Here is an 18,211-nt window from a genome sequence, read left to right on the forward strand (position 1 = left end):
AGGATCCCACCTTAATCCTAATATTAGATTTGGACACCAACATTAATTCTAGGAAATAGAATCGATGAATCTAGAAGACACGCAGTCTAAACTGTAGTTCAATATACAGTAGATTAAAATTGTTACACGGTAGCTTCACTGCCTTCACTGCCTAGTTCACCCTGTGTTCTTTGAGGGATGTGTAAGGTTCGTAGCCAGGTCGTAATAACTCCTGGTCACCCCATTCCCCTGCTGCCCCCAGGGTACATTAAACCTGGTGCACTGCTGATAGATCATTTATGACTGCTGAGTGCGTGTGTGAGCTGGCAGATGGGGGTGACTCACATTCCATTCACTGCTATCAGATCCTGGACATGCTTGCTCCCATACCCAACCAGGAGTGTGCCAAAAGGGCCTGGAGCCAGTCAGGGGGAATATGCAGATTTGTCAATTAAAGCCCTTTGCTGCACGGTCCAGAGAACTCAACGTGTCCACATCCTGAGCGCCACATAACAAATAAATTCAGAATCAAACATCGTTTTCACAGTGTGTGTAATCTGGACATAATATAGCATTGAAGTCTTCTTCATGTTGAGCTAGGAGTTCTCTGTGAAACAGTAGAAAGGTCTAGCCAGGGCAGAGAGGTACACTCCATCATTCTGACTGCTCGTGGTAGCTAGATTGAAGGAGTGAGGCAATAATATGCTGCTCTAACTGTATCCAGTATATTTCTGTAAATAGACATGGATTCATTTGGAATATTGCCTTTCGGAAAAATACTGCAATCCTGAATAATATTTATCATTTTAATTTTACGAGTTGACAGAATTCCAACTTTCTACTTTACTCAAAGCCTAAGTAATTTTCCTTACACCTCTCTGGCTCTCTGCTGGTCTGTCATTGCCACCTCATAGCTAGGACACAGCCTTGGGTGCTGCTACATGCATCAGAGATTGAATTATCCTCATTACACTTCATTAAGTGGGTCACATAGAAGGTCCTCTCACAAAATAGACCCTTCACACATAGCCATTGAGAATGACATCTGTATGATCCTCAGATAGAGACACTAGAATTCCCCTACCTCGGCGGTGTTATATGATCGCTGCCCTACAGTGGCTGTTGCAGGCATTGACTGTCTGCCACTGTAGCCACCCATGTGTGTTCTGGGGACTCATCCTCAGAATCACCCCCTTGTCCTCACAGTCTCTTGGCAGGTTGATTGTATCCTCTGCTATCAATGCAAGCTAGTATATCAAAGTAAAATCCATTACAGTTACATTTTAAAATAACATTTATACAACTATAATGACATCATTTAATATTGGGGAATTGGAGGATGTAGTTATCAACGTGCTAACCTAAATGTCTAAAACATGTAATTTAAATGTAATTGCAGTGCAACAATTTCTTTGGGGGTGTTCAGGTAGGTACTTTGACATGTGGTGTTGTGTCCTGGAATCATGTTTTACATTAACCCAAACCAATACATTGTTTTAATGGGCACTATACAAACTCTAATCTGTATCATACATTTAATGTGGACAGTAGCTAACATTGCCTCAACATTGATAAAGACTGAACCTTTGTGGAGGTGGGAGCGTTTGAAATACTATGTTCCCTTCCCTCCAATTTGAAAAACATCACATTTCATAGTGCCCATAATGTTTTTGTATTTGTTTAGCTGTGTGAGTTCCCAGAAAAGTGTGTCTCTCTGGCAGTGTGAATTGTAACATGTCACTGGAACGCACTTTGTCTTTGCTCATTGCAGGAATTTGCACAATCTTTGTGTATCAGTCATTTAGTTAGAACTCATTGTAGAATTTGATGGCAGTCTTGTGACGTGACATTGAGTCTATTAAATATTAGCTTGTTAAGTGTGTGTTGTGCTTGCCATGCTGTGCATGGTAACTTAATATAATTTATGTTTTGCTGTGCTTTGGATTTTTTGAGTGTTGTAGTTAATCAAATTCTAGAAATATTTGTAATAAAATGCTTGTTGTTTGCCTAATTGAGCTCATATGGTATTGATGCAAATGGTCATACACTACTCAAAAAAATAAGGGAACAAAATGTAACACCAAGTCAATCACACTTCTGTGAAATCAAACTGTCCACTTAGGAAGCAACACTGATTGACAATAAATTTCACATGCTGTTGTGCAAATGGAATAGACAACAGGTGGAAATTATAGGCAATTAGCAAGACACCCCCAATAAAGGAGTGGTTCTGCAGGTGGTGACCACAGACCACTTCTCAGTTCCTATGCTTCCTGGCGGATGCTTTGGTCCCTTTTGAATGCTGGCGGCGCTTTCACTCTAGTGGTAGTATGAGACGGAGTCTACAACCCACACAAGTGGCTCAGGTAGTGCAGCTCATCCAGGATGGCACATCAATGCAAGCTGTGGCAAGAAGGTTTGCTGTGTCTGTCAGCGTAGTGTCCAGAGCATGGAGGCGCTACCAGGAGACAGGCCAGTACATCAGGAGATGTGGAGGAGGCCGTAGGAGGGCAACAACCCAGCAGCAGGACCGCTACCTTTGCCTTTGTGCAAGGAGGAGCAGGAGGAGCACTGCCAGAGCCCTGCAAAATGACCTCCAGCAAGCCACAAATGTGCATGTGTCTGCTCAAACGGTCAGAAACAGACTCCATGAGGGTGGTATGAGGGCCCGACGTCCACGGGTGCGGGTTGTGCTTACAGCCCAACACCGTGCAGGGCGTTTGGCATTTGCCAGAGAACACCAAGATTGGCAAATTTGCCACTGGCGCTCTGTGCTCTTCACAGATGAAAGCAGGTTCACACTGAGCACGTGACAATCTGGAGACGCCGTGGAGAACATTCTGCTGCCTGCAACATCCTCCAGCATGAGCGGTTTGGCGGTGGGGCAGTCATGGTGTGGGGTGGCATTTCTTTGGGTGGCCGCACAGCCCTCCATGTGCTCGCCAGAGGTAGCCTGACTGCCATTAGGTACCGAGATGAGATCCTCAGACCCCTTGTGAGACCATATGCTGGTGCGGTTGGCCCTGGGTTCCTCCTAATGCAAGACAATGCTTGACCTTATGTGGCTGGAGTGTGTCAGCAGTTCCTGCAAGAGGAAGGCATTGATGCTATGGACTGGCCCGCCCGTTCCCCAGACCTGAATCCAATTGAGCACATCTGGGACATCATGTCTCGCTCCATCCACCAACGCCACGTTGCACCACAAACTGTCCAAGAGTTGGCGGATGCTTTAGTCCAGGTCTGGGAGGAGATCCCTCAGGAGACCATCCACCACCTCATCAGGAGCATGCCCAGGCATTGTAGGGAGGTCATACAGGCACGTGGAGGCCACACACACACTACTGAGCCTCATTTTGACTTGTTTTAAGGACATTACATCAAAGTTGGATCAGCCTTGTAGTGTGGTTTTCCACTTTAATTTTGAGTGTGACTCCAAATCCAGACCTCCATGGGTTGATAAATTTGATTTCCATTGATCATTTTTGTGTGATTTTGTTGTCAGCACATTCAAATATGTGAAGAAAAAAGTATTTAATAAGAATATTTCATTCAGACCTAGGATTTGTTATTTTAGTGTTCCCTTTATTTTTTTGAGCAGTGTATATGATTCTACTTGATTTTCTAATGCCCTGTCGATCCCTACTGCATTCCAGGTCCAAAATGTGAATTTATCTTGTTGATACATGTGGTGTTGATGGGAATGAACCTGGGGCTGTGCAGTAAAGCTAATAAATCACCTAGAATACCTGCAGGACAAACATTGTTAAATGAAACGTTGGGCTATATACAGTGCCTTGCAAAAGTATTCGGCCCCCTTGAACTTTGCGACCTTTTGCCACATTTCAGGCTTCAAACATAAAGATATAAAACTGTATTTTTTGGTGAAGAATCAACAAGTGGGACACAATCATGAAATGGAACGACATTTATTGGATATTTCAAACTTTTTTAACAAATCAAAAACTGAAAAATTGGGCGTCCTTAAGTTAATACTTTGTAGCGCCACCTTTTGCTGCGATTACAGCTGTAAGTCGCTTGGGGTATGTCTCTATTAGTTTTGCACATCGAGAGACTGATATTTTTTCACATTCCTCCTTGCAAAACAGCTCGAGCTCAGTGAGGTTGGATGGAGAGCATTTGTGAACAGCAGTTTTCAGTTCTTTCCACAGATTCTCGATTGGATTCAGGTCTGGATTTTGACTTGGCCATTCTAACACCTGGATATGTTTATTTTTGAACCATTCCATTGTAGATTTTGCTTTATGTTTTGGATCATTGTCTTGTTGGAAGACAAATCTCCGTCCCAGTCTCAGGTCTTTTGCAGACTCCATCAGGTTTTCTTCCAGACTGGTCCTGTATTTGACTCCATCCATCTTCCCATCAATTTTAACCATCTTCCCTGTCCCTGCTGAAGAAAAGCAGGTCCAAACCATGATGCTGCCACCACCATGTTTGACAGTGGTGATGGTGTGTTCAGGGTGATGAGCTGTGTTGCTTTTACGCCAAACATAACGTTTTGCATTGTTGCCAAAAAGTTCAATTTTGGTTTCATCTGACCAGAGCACCTTCTTCCACATGTTTGGTGTGTCTCCCAGGTGGCTTGTGGCAAACTTTAAACAACACTTTTTATGGATATCTTTAAGAAATGTCTTTCTTCTTGCCACTCTTCCATAAAGGCCAGATTTGTGCAATATACGACTGATTGTTGTCCTATGGACAGTCTCTCCCACCTCAGCTGTAGATCTCTGCAGTTCATCCAGAGTGATCATGGGCCTCTTGGCTGCATCTCTGATCAGTCTTCTCCTTGTATGAGCTGAAAGTTTAGAGGGACGGCCAGGTCTTGGTAGATTTGCAGTGGTCTGATACTCCTTCCATTTCAATATTATCACTTGCACAGTGCTCCTTTGGGATGTTTAAAGCTTGGGAAATGTTTTTGTATCCAAATCCGGCTTTAAACTTCTTCACAACAGTATCTCGGACCTGCCTGGTGTGTTCCTTGTTCTTCATGATGCTCTCTGCGCTTTTAACGGACCTCTGAGACTATCACAGTGCAGGTGCATTTATACGGAGACTTGATTACACACAGGTGGATTGTATTTATCATCATTAGTCATTTAGGTCAACACTGGATCATTCAGAGATCCTCACTGAACTTCTGGAGAGAGTTTGCTGCACTGAAAGTAAAGGGGCTGAATAATTTTGCACGCCCAATTTTTCAGTTTTTGATTTGTTAAAAAAGGTTGAAATATCCAATAAATGTCATTCCACTTCATGATTGTGTCCCACTTGTTGATTCTTCACAAAACAATACAGTTTTATATCTTTGTTTGAAGCCTGAAATGTGGCAAAAGGTCGCAAAGTTCAAGGGGGCCGAATACTTTCGCAAGGCACTGCATATGTAGTTCCTATGAATTGCCATTGAGAAAGTCATCATTAAGGTTATATTAACTTGCGTTTTTGTATCTTCTACAGGAAGACCCTGCACTCAGGTACAAGTGTTAACTCCTGAACGGTCAGCTCGACTCATAAAGGAGATCCTCTCGACAGTCTGGCCTACCAGAGACTTCACAGTCCAGTGGGACCATGGGAACCGAGAGAAGAAGCATCCTACACACTCTTGGCTTAAGATGGTTTGGAAGCATCTATATATAAACTTTGCTGATGACCTTAGTACCTTTGAAGACATGCCATTGATCCCAAATGTGCCCCTTGAAGAAAGTGTGGACTCAATTGAGCTCCATCGTCTCAAAACCCCATCCCCTATTATCATTGTGGATGAGCAAGAGGCCCTAATTTCTGAAAGCCTTCTTGAAATCATGAAAAAACTTGGGGTAGTAGTGATGAAAAAGTTGGACCTGTGTTTGCAGCATCCTCTGTTGAAGAACTACATCCATCCTTCATCTCCCAGTATGGTACTGCAAATCTTGGACAGGTCGTCAACCCAGAGAGTGGCAAGCCTGGTCTCATCCTTCTCTAGCAAACAGAAAGTGGCACTGAGGGACTTCCTGGCAGGACTGTCTGACATCACAGAGAAAGAGAAGCGTATCCTCCTGGAGCTGACAATATTTGAGAAAGTAGGGCCCTGTTCAGAGAAAGGCATCCCAACATATACCTCACTGAGAGGAGCCAGGGCTTTACACCATACTGCGAAGTATCCACCAGACGTCAAACTATCCATCAATGTTGTGGGCTGCAGTGATGAGGCATCCATTCGCCTCATTAAGATTCTGAACGTGGAACAGGTGAAGACCACTGACTGCTTGAAGTTGGTTGTTCAAGACATGGAGAAAGGGTTTTACTCAAAAGAGGATATCACTAAGATCATGCTCTGGGCCCTTAAGCATCTGTCATTCCTAAAGAATGAAAACAAAGCTGTGATTGGATGGCTTTCGGCTCTAAAGTTCATTCATACATCTGCAGGGAAAACTGTTGCAACTACAGACCTTTTTGATCCTGAGCTGGAGATTTTACAGAATCTTTTCTACATGGAGGAAAATAATAGGTTTCCCACAAGTACATATACGTCTTCTCCTGATATGCTACATTCACTGAGACAACTTGGACTGAAAAACGAAGTACAACTCGGCGAAAAAGATGTACTCCAGGTGGCACAGAAGATTGAGGAATTGCAGGGTGGCAATGAGCCAGAATGGGAACCAGTTATACAGAAAGCAAAAACACTGCTGCAAATACTGAATAGACAAACCAAGCTGGTAAAGTCTTCAGAAGCTCAGAATTCCTTGAAGAAACTGAAATGGGTGCCAGTTTGCAAGGACAGACCTGTAAATTACCCAAAGTCCCTTGCCTGGATGGGAGACACCCATAACATCTGCTCATTCTCAGAAATGTGCGATATATCCCATGCAGTGCTGGTTGGCTCTTCAGTTGCACTTGTGGAGCGCACTTCTGCCGGTATGAAGAAGGCCCTGAAGTTATCTATAGAGCCACAGATTGATCAAGTGTTACAGCATTTAAAGGCAGTGAATGACTGGCACAGATCTCAAGCATTTACCACAGAAGACTGGTATCAATTCCAACAGATCCTTATTGAGATTTATGACTTCATGCAAGCACACCTTGAAGATGCAAGAGAGGCAATGAAGTCACTGCCATTTGATTGGGTGTGGACTGGCAAGACCTTTTCATCACCTAGTCACACAGTTCTAAAACCCATTTCTGACCTCGATTTGCAACCCTACCTGTACTCTTTGCCAAAAACCATTGCAAAGTTTCACAAACTTTTCAAATTCTGTGGTTCAGTTGAAGAGGTTGTCCCAAGCCATGTGTTCGATGTGATCAAAACAGTAAGGCAAAGGTGTGATGAAGAAATTACTAAAGAGGAAAGTAAGCATGATCTCCTCCTCCTGATAAATATTCTGAGATGGCTGTATAACAGTCAAATTTCTGTGGACATTGACATGCATGTACCAATCCTTTGCTACAAGGATCCAAGCAAACTGGCCATGAAACCCATTCATGAATGCACCTACTGTGACATTAAAGTGGAGGATCTACATGACTTGCTTGATGATACATCAGAGCCCATTATCTTAGTCCATGATGATATCCCCATGAAAACAGCAGAATGGCTGAATGTGCCTTGTTTGAGTACGAGACTGATAAACCCAGAAAACCTTGGCTTTGAACAATCAGGCCAACGGGAGCCTCTGACAGTGAGAATAAAGAACATTCTAGAAGAATATCCATCTGTTGCAGATATTTTCAAAGAACTTCTTCAGAATGCAGATGATGCGAGTGCAACAGAGTGTAGTTTCCTGATAGACATGAGGAAGAATATTGACATTCGAGAGAACCTGCTTGACCCTGGCATGCTTATATGCCATGGCCCCTCCTTATGGTCATTCAACAACTCTACATTCTCTGACACTGACTTTCTGAACATAACAAGGTTAGGTGGGTCAATGAAGAGATGTGAGGCAGACAAAGTTGGCAAATTTGGCCTAGGTTTCAACTCAGTTTATCACATCACTGACATCCCCATCATAATGAGCAGAGAGTTCATGATCATGTTCGATCCAAACATCAACCACATCAGCAAGCACATTAAAGACAGGTCAAACCCGGGAATTAAGATCAACTGGAGCAAACAGCAGAAACGGCTGAGAAAGTTCCCCAATCAATTCAAACCCTTCATCAATGTCTTTAATTGCCAACTTCCTCTTGCACAAGAGTCTCCGTACAAGTACGATGGAACACTGTTCAGACTCCCCTTCAGGACTGAGCAAGAGGCATCAGTGAGTGAAATCAGCAGTGTCTACTACAACACCCCAGACATCTACTCCCTTGTTGATGAGTTCAGCATATGTGGCCACCGGCTCATTCTCTTCACTCAGCATGTTGGCTCCATGGTACTGAAGTACCTGAAATATGAAGAGCCCAATCCAGCAGCAGCACAGGATGTTGTCACTATCAACAAAAGTGTATGGTCATCCAAAGCTGCATATGGGCCTCTGAGCATTCTGAAATCTGCAGCAAAAGTCATGAAAAAGGTGGCAGCCACCAACAGGGTACCTGCTGACACTCCCAAGTCTGGCTGTATCATACGCATTGTGGTGGAGGAGTTTCACAATGTGTTCAAGCGCATAGTTGATCTCCAGTCACCCCTTTTCAGAGGTTCAGAGGAGGATCCTTCCTCGTACTTTGAAATGGCTGCCAAAGACGGAAAAAACAGACGACTCACAGACGAAATGCCCCAAAAGGCAGTTGATCTCACAAACTGGCTCATTTGTTCATGTATGGATGTGACCGAAGCTCTAAAATTTTCACTCGGTGAGAATGGAAAACGACTTGGACTAGTGCCTTGTGGGGGTGTAGCTGTTCTGCTCTCAGAGGAGGATAATCGAAAATGGACAGTGAAGGCAAACACCAACCACACCAACCCGATAGGAGAGGTGTTTTGCTATTTACCTCTCAGAATCAAAACAGGTTTGCCAGTCCACATAAATGGCTGTTTTGCTGTGACATCTAACCGCAAAGAGATCTGGAAGACAGACACCAAAGGACACTGGAACTCAGTGTTCATGAGACACGTGATTGTCCAGGCATACCTAGCAGCACTCAATATGCTGCGTTCGATGGCAGAAAGTGGAGAACTGCTTGACTACAGCTACTATGTAGCATGGCCTGATCCAAGTGTAGTACACGATGACTTCACAGTGATCAGCCAAGGAGTCTACCAAGAGATTGCCAAAGGGGGTGACGGGGACCATGCAAAAGTTTTCTCAGATGGCAGAACCTGGGTATCAATCAAGTACGTCAGATTCCTAGATGACTCCTTGCTCTGTAGACCAGACATTGGCCCTGCTGCCTTCAAGATATTCCTAAAATACCTCAAGAAGAGCAGCTCGCAAGACCTCTGTGCTGTTGAGCTGCCTGACTGGGTCAAGGAAGGTTTTGATGATGCTGGATGCAAAGGGAAGCTGATAGAGAACACCCTGACTGAAAAGCAGTTCTTCTTAGATGTCTTTTTCCCACATATTCAAGACATCGACAAAGAACTTCGTGACCCACTAATGCATTATGTCTTGAATGGCAAACTGGATGAATTTGCATCAATTCTTAGAGAGACTCCATGCATCCCATGCTCTGGCCCCACTCATCAATTAGTCATACCATCCAGACTAATCCATCCAGAAGGAAGAGTTGCAAAACTGTACAACGCTGAAGATGGAAGATTTCCAGAAGGAACCTCAAAAGACTACATGAATCCAGTGTGCTTGGTCAAGCTAGTACAGCTGGGAATGGTCAAAGATGACCTTTCTTGGCAGGATTTGATTGAACGTGCAGAATCTGTGTTCGATCTAAATGAAAATGATCACACTGCTGCATGTCTTCGGAGCAGCATTATTCTCAGTCTCATTGATGAGAAGCTGAAAATGACAGACTCGGGAGCAAGTAAACTACTGGAGAAGCTACAGGACATAAAGTTCCTTCCATTTCTGACAAAGCCTGCAGGGTTTTCACTACCATGGCATGGGAATACTTTCCACCCATCCACCATGTTTTCTGCCAAAGAGCTTTTTACGACTGACCACCAGGATACAGTGTGCTTGATAAAGCCTATCCTTAATGAGAACTCTCCATCTTTCAAAGGGTGCGGCACAATCACATTGGCAGTAAAAGACTCTCTCGGATTGATAAGAAAGCCAACAGTTGGACTAGTTGTCAGTCAACTTAAGGAACTTGCTAAGTCATTTGACGGAGTTACTTTGTATCAGGAAAATATCACCAATGCCTGCTACAAATACCTACATGAAGAAATGCTCCAGGATGCCAAAGCAAAGACACAGATCAATGAGGAGCTGAAAACCTTCTGCTCCATTCTGGTGGAGAACACTTATGTTGAGCCCTTCAAAGTTGCATTCTACCAGAACTTTGATGCAGCACCATATCTCTACCAGCTTCCCAACAAGTACAGAAACAGTTGCCGTGAGCTCTTTGAGAATGTTGGGGTTCAGTCAAGCTTCACAGTTGAGAACTTTTCAGCAGTCCTTGAATTAGTGAAAAAGGAGTGTGGGAGAAGAGCCCTCTCTGAGGATTACTTTCAGCTCTCTCGCAGAATCATTAGTGAAGGAATATGGGGCTTAATCAGAGACAAAAACCAAGAATTCTGTCAAGCTACCTACGGGGAAATTCTCCTTCCTGACACCCATCTTACACTGCAGCCATCAAAGTCTCTGTGTTACAATGACTGTCCTTGGATCAAAGTCAGAGACACAACTGTGAAATATTGCCATGTAGATATTCCAAGGGAGGTTGCTGTGAAATTAGGAGCAGTTCCCAAACGTCACAAAGCCCTGGAAAGGTATGCCTCAAATATCTGCTTCACTACACTTGGAAGTGAGTTTGGACAAAAAGAGAAACTCACAAGTAGAATTAAAAGTATCCTCAACGCTTACCCATCAGAGAAGGAAATGCTAAAGGAGCTCCTGCAGAATGCAGATGATGCTAAAGCCACTGAAATCTACTTTGTTTTTGATCCAAGAATCCACCCCACAGACAGAATATTTGATGATAAATGGTTGCCAATGCAAGGCCCATCACTCTGTGTCTACAACAATCAGCCTTTCACTGAGGATGATGTCAGAGGAATCCAGAACCTAGGAAGAGGAACAAAAGAAGCAAATCCTGGTAAAACTGGACAATATGGCATAGGATTCAACTCTGTGTATCACATCACAGATTGCCCGTCTTTCATTTCAAACAATGACATTCTTTGCATCTTCGATCCACATGCACGATTTGCACCCGGGGCGACATCTGTTAGTCCTGGAAGAATGTTTAGGGACTTGGACTCTGACTTTAGATCTCAATTTTCTGATGTGCTAAATCTTTACCTGGGATCTCATTTCAGGCTAGAGCGATGCACAATGTTCAGATTCCCCATACGCTCAACAGAAATGGCCAAAATATCAGAGATCAGCTCTGTTCCTGCATCAGACAGAATGGTGCAAAACCTTCTGGATAAACTAAAAACCGATGGGGCAGAACTCCTCATGTTCCTCAACCACATGGAGAAAATTTCCATCTGTGAAATAGAGAAAGCTACAGGTGACCTGAAGGTGCTATACTCTGTGACTGCTAAAATCACAGATGGTGACCGTCTAAAACGCAAGCAGTTTCATGCATCAGTGGTGGATAGTGTGACAAAAAAGAAGCAGCTCACTCAAATACCAGTCCAGCAGATAACCTACTCAATGGATATAGAGGACTCCGATGGCAATCGAACAACATGGATGGTCTGCAATCGATCTGGCTTCTCCTGCATAGAGAAAGTCTCAAAGAGTGTGATTTCAGCCCACAAAAATGAAGACATTACTCTCTTTCCACGTGGAGGGGTGGCTGCATGTGTAAGCCACAACTACAAGAAGCCCCACAGAGCATTCTGCTTTCTGCCCCTTTCCTTGGAGACTGGCTTGCCCTTTCATGTTAATGGACATTTTGCCTTAGATTCTGCCAGGAGAAACCTATGGAGAGATGACAATGGAGTAGGAGTGAGGAGTGACTGGAACAACAACTTGATGACGTCTTTGATAGCTCCTGCCTATGTGGAGCTTTTGATTCAGCTGAAAAGACGATACTTCCCGGGACCCGATCCCACCATGACTGTGTTACAGGGAACACCAATTCACATTGTCAAAGACACTTTGAGGAAATTCCTGTACTTCTTCCCAGTCAACAGACTTGACATCCAGCCAGATTGGTACTGTCTTGTCAAAGCAGTGTACACCTGCATTCATGCTGACCTGAAACGTCTCCTTCCTGTTGTTAGGGCTCCCCACATTGACAACACAGACATGCACTCTGCCGTATACATCTCCTGGGTGAACACATCCTCTGCAAACAAAGGTCGTGCATTCTTTGACAATCTGCTGCAAGATGAACTTCAACATCTGAAAAACTCAGAATACAACATCTCCTCACGCAAGTCTGTTGCAGAAAATGTCTTCCGACTCAAGGCCCTGCTTTCGGATGTGGGGTTCAACTTGGTCCACAGTTGTGACGAAACAGCCAGTCTTTACATCTGTTTGGATGATGCAGGCATTCCCGTGAGCTATGTTACCCCAGAGGATGTACGAAACTTTCTCCTCACATTCTCGTCCCCAGACACATCTTGCCAAGTTGGGAAACTTCCCTGTCGACTCCAGCAGTCAAATTACAAGCTCTTCCACAGCCTGAAGCTTCTGGTTGACTACTGCTTCAAAGACGTAGAGGAGGATGGAATCAGCATAGAGGGGCTACCACTGATGATAACAATGGACAACATACTCCAGGTGTTTGATTCCAAGAAACCAAAGTTTCTGTCAACACACCATGAACTGGTCTCATCAAGGAAAGAGCTGTTCATGAACACACTATACATGAAGTACAACAACATCCTGATGAATTTAGGTGTTGCAAAGGTCTTCGACATCAGCAGTTTCGGGGAACTTTTGAGTTCTGTTCTACCGCGTGAATACAGAACAAGGATCCTTGTGAAGTGGAGAGACAGCTATGCCAGTGAGTCTTGGCTGAAAGGTGCGTGGCACTTCATCAGTGAGAACATTGCAGTCAAGGAAGAACAGGCAGGCATCAAACCCAATTTTGAGACTGTACTCGACCTACTGAAAGACTGGGCTTTGCTGCCAGGAATCAAATTTATGGTTTCAAGCAACAAGTTGGTTGTCCCTGATCACGATGTGTTACTACCCCTGAGTTTGATAAGCGCAGCTATCTTTCCAAATGGGCAAAATGACAAAATATTTCACATCCTAATGAAAGGGGGATGCATTCAGCTCGCCATCAACAAAATATGCTTCAAAGAGAATCCTGTCATGCCTTTTTTGGCACAGCATACAGCAAACATAGACAATCCATCCAGCATCCTGAAAGCACTGGAGTACATGATTCAGACGGCAGCTTTCAAAACAGGAAGTTTAACTGACAACGAGTTTGAGGCTCTTCTGTTGTACTTCAACTGCAATTTAATCAATCTCACCCAAGAGGACGCTCAAACTCTGAAACTGCTCCCATGCTTTAAAGCAGTCAGTGGCAGATACATCAGCATTGCAAACTTTGGGTCGTGCTATGTTCTGGCAAAAAGCATTCCCTCTGCAGATATGGAAAAATGGGCTCACACAACATCCTTCGCCTTTCTCGCAGACAATCCACAGTTGAAGGAACTGTACAGTTTCCTTGGATGTTGCCCAATTGATGATCTGGAAGTCTACCTGAGGCATCTCCTACCAAAGTTTGACAACCTGTCATACGATGCCAGAATTGAACACCTTGTCTATCTGAAGGAGAGACTTATGGCAATGGAAGAGTCATGTGGGATGAAGAATCATCTATATGAGAAACTAGAAGGTCTGTCATTCATCTATGACTACACAAACAGACTCAAGTCTACCAAAATGTTCTATGATCAAACAGTGAAGGTGTTCGAAGTGATGCTCCCTCCAAAAACATTCATACCCAATGACTTTTTCAAGAAGGTTGAGAAAGTGTCAAAGCCAAAAAATGGGACAGCATTTCTCACCTCATGGATCACATTCCTAAGGAATATAGGCCTCAAACACATTGTCTCTCAGCAGCAAATTCTCCAGTATGCAAAAGAAGTCAGCATCAAAGCTCAGACAGAGAACTGGTCCAAAGAAAAAGCCCAAATGATTGTTGATGTTCTCCTTAACCACATATTCAATGAGAGGACAGACCTATTGGTTGGCGCTTTCCTCAAAGAGCTGTCAATGATAGCATTCCTTTGTCCTGAGCGTGCACCCACTGAGCTGATCCGGCTCCATGCTCAATTCCAAGAGATGAATGGCACTCTCCCTCTGATACGTTTCAGTGGGTCTCAAGTCAATCCAAAATTCAAGCAAACTGATATCATTCAATTACTATGGACATCATGTCCCATTCTCCCAGAGAAGGCCACACCAGTAGCCATTAAAGACCAGGAGGGAAGCACGCTGACTGGCCAAGAACAACTGAACTTAGTGCTGACCATGTTAAGTGTCAACTTGGAACCCCCCTTGGACAAAGTGATAAGCAACTGCAAAAATATCTGCAACATATCCAATCCCGATGATGATATGGTGAAAACAAGAAACAAAGTCTTGAGATCCACCTACGAAATTCTCAATGCAGATAAAAGAGAGTTTCGCTTCCAGCTACGAGGGGTGAGTTTTATCATGGTTGAGGAGGGCTGGAAACTTCTAAAGCCAGAGGAGGTTGTCATCAACTTGGACAATGAATCGGACTTCAAGCCATACCTATACAAACTACCACTAGAGCTTGGCATCTTTCATCAGCTGTTTAAGCTTTTGGGCACAGAGGATGTTGTATCAACAAAACAATACGTTGAAGTGCTGTGCCGCATTCACAGAAATTCAGAGGGTAAGCAGCTCGATCCGAATGAAATGAGAACTGTGAAAAGGGCTGTCTCAGGGCTATTCAAAAGCCTACAGAATGAGCCAGTTCAGATACGCAAAGACCTTGAGAGCCTCAGAGATTTGATATTTTACCTGCCAAGTCACGATGGTAGATTAGCCAAATCCAACAGTTTAGTGTTTGACGATGCCCCACACTACAAGAGCAGAATTCACGGTAATGTAGGTGTTCAGATGCTTGTGGACATGAGTCAGTGTTATCTTGGCAAGGACCATTCCTTCCACACAAAGCTGATCATGCTGCTCCCACAGAAGCTAAGGCCAAGACTCCTGAGTAGTATTCTTGAGGAGCAGCTGGATGAGGACTCTCCAAAAATGTGCCAGTTTGGAGCTCTCTGTTCGCTTCAGGGTCGCCTTCAGCTTCTACTGTCATCAGAACAGTTCATCACAGGACTGATACGAATAATGAAGCATGAAAATGACAATGCATTCCTTGTGAATGAGGAAAAAGCCATACGATTGTGCAAAGCACTTTGTGAGGGTTTGAAGGTGTCTTGTTTCGAGAAACTCCAGACAACACTAAGAGTCAAAGGCTGCAACCCTATCCCACACAGCCGGAGTGAAACACTTGCCTTCCTGAAAAGGTATGGTACAGCTGTTATTCATCTGTACATCCAACACTCAGACAGCAAAGACATTAATTTTCTCTTAGCGCTGGCGATGACACTTAAATCTGCAACAGACAACTTGATATCTGACACCTCCTATCTAATTGCTATGCTGGGCTGTAACGACATCTACAGAATAACAGAGAAGCTGGACAACCTTGGCGTCAAGTATGACTCCACAGAGCCCTCAAAACTCGAGCTTCCTCTCCCTGGGACACCCATACCATCTGAGATACACCATATACTCCTCATGGATCCAATGAATGTGTTTTACCCAGGAGAATATGTGGGTTACCTTGTGGACTCTGAAGGAGGGGATGTCTATGGCGGATATCAGCCCACATACACGTATGCCATCATTGTTCAAGAAGTGGAGAAAGAAGAGGAGGACAACCCAAGCTTCCTTGGGAAATGCTTCCAAATTGACATTGGATATTCGGAGTACAAAATAGTCAGTTCTCTTGATCTATACAAATTCTCTAGACAAGAGGAAAGTGCTCATATCCGAGACAGCAGCGCCCCATCGACTCCAACAACCCCCCCAGAATGTCGCTCTCCTGGTCCTGGTCCACGATTGGTGCCTCCCCTTTTCACTAGAAAGGAAAATCACAAAGTCCCTCCCACAAAACATTCTCCCAAAAAGATAAGACTTAGTGCATTGCCAGAAATCCTAAAAGATGTGACATTAGTTATTGAGCAAGCTTGGAAGCTCGCTGAAACGGAAAGGAAGAAGATCATTCGCCGGTTGTATCTCAAGTGGCATCCGGACAAGAATGCAGAGAATCTAGACGTGGCTACAGAGGTCTTCAAGCACTTACAGAATGAAATCAACAGGATGGAGAAGCAGACTCTGACAGATCAGCAGAACACCGAGAGAGCATCCAGGAGAACTTTCTCAACATCTTCCACCCGCTTCCAGTCAGAGAAGTTTTCATTTCAAAGATTTTACACATCTTGGAACCAAGAGGCAACAAGCCATAGGTCTGAGAAACAGCAGTTCCGGGAGCAGTTCACTACTTATGCAGGTTCATCACATTCTAATCGCTTCTTTGTGCCCCCGACCTTCAAGTCCGTTGGCAATCCTGTGGAAGCCCGCAGGTGGCTCAGGCAAGCAAGAGCCAATTTTTCTTCTGCACGGAATGACCTTCACAAAAATGCCAATGAGTGGGTGTGTTTCAAATGCTACCTGGCTACAAAACTAGCCTTGATAGCTGCTGACTATTCTGTTAGAGGAAAGTCAGACAAGGATGTGAAACCCACATCACTGGCACAGAAAGTGGAAGAGTACAACCCACAGCTAGCAGGACTTGCGAAAGATGTCAACATCTTGGAGGGGTATGGTGTGGACAGCCTAAGAACTCGCTATCCTGACCTCTTACCCTTTCCTCAGATCCCCAATGACAGATTCACGTCTGAGGTGGCAATGAGAGTGATGGAATGTACAGCACGGATCATCATCAAACTTGAAACTTTTGTGCAGCAAAAAATCTAATTCTGCCATGGTATTGGAACATATCAGATATGTTAAATTAAAAAAATATGCATAGATCCTCTGAACAATAGAAGATTATAGTGGCTGTGTGCAATAGTGATATGTATATTATTGTTTTGAGGCTAAATGAAGTATCCAGCTGGCAGCTTAGATATGCAGTAAGCCAATTGGTTCTGTGGCCAATGCAGAATGTATACATGAATGGCTCTTCATATCCTAACACCAAGCTGTCTGAAAGTGATTTGATGTGGATGTACCATTTTACAAAGACACAAATTATCTTTAGCTGCAATGCTGTACATACAATTACCCCAGCAATACTTTTTTTAATCAAAGTCCCATGTTGAATATATTTGCTGTCAGATAATTGAGTACAACTATGCTGCTTTTTTACTTGACCTTTTATACAAGTATATTTTCCTGCCATAGACAACCATTTGTCTGTGCTTTCTTTGTTACCATCTAAAGAGTCAAATTGATTGATTTTAGCCAATTCTCTCATGTTGTCACTGTTGTCATGCAATGTGTTCTATTTGCAACATCTGAAAATGAACTAACAAAATTACAATAATATTTGTACTTTTAAAACATAATTATTTTATATTTTGATGGTTGGTTGGTTAATATTTATTTTTAATAAGTTGAAAATGTTCTGTATCATAGCCTTTTCTTGTAAATGGCCAAAGCACTTTCTGAAAACTCCTCCGGTACTTGCACTTGTAGAGTGTTTGTGACACCGCAGCAGATTGGGAGAAATAGACTGAATGGGAAATGATTAATGTTACAGTACATCTAGGTTTTATATGTCTATACTTTAGATTCTGTTTTATCGTCATTTAATGTCTCTCCACTGGACTCTTTGTCCGTTTATCAGACTTTGAATGGCGTCTTTTAGGAGCACAATTGTACACTACATCTACTGTAATTATCTGTATACTGATGAGTATGTATGTATGATTTTTTTTTTTACGATGGCCTAGGAACAGTGGGTTAACTGCCTGTTCAGGGGCAGAATGACAGATTTGTACCTTGTCAGCTCGGGATTTTGAACTTGCAACCTTTCAGTTACTAGTCCAACGCTCTAACCACTAGGATACCCTGCCGCCCCATGATATATCAGGTAGTTTTTGGAGGACTCATGATAAATAAGTAGTTAACTGTAATGAAGATCCATGGTGTTCAAT

At 43.5% G+C, this 18,211-nt stretch overlaps 1 protein-coding gene across 1 annotated transcript in view; it reads left to right on the forward strand.

The window, feature by feature from the left end:
- LOC135546524 (sacsin-like) overlaps nucleotides 1–17,636 on the forward strand; it is a 33,833-nt gene extending 16,197 nt beyond the window's left edge. The window contains exon 11 of the mRNA XM_064975020.1: nucleotides 5,452–17,636. Within this exon, the coding sequence (XP_064831092.1) occupies nucleotides 5,452–17,027 (11,576 nt within the window). The 3' untranslated portion in view covers nucleotides 17,028–17,636. The remainder of the gene's footprint in view (nucleotides 1–5,451) is intronic.
- The last annotated feature ends 575 nt before the right edge of the window (nucleotides 17,637–18,211 follow it).

Source organism: Oncorhynchus masou, chromosome 9, assembly GCF_036934945.1.
Source record: "Oncorhynchus masou masou isolate Uvic2021 chromosome 9, UVic_Omas_1.1, whole genome shotgun sequence".
In the NCBI taxonomy this organism is placed as follows: Eukaryota; Metazoa; Chordata; class Actinopteri; order Salmoniformes; family Salmonidae; genus Oncorhynchus; species Oncorhynchus masou.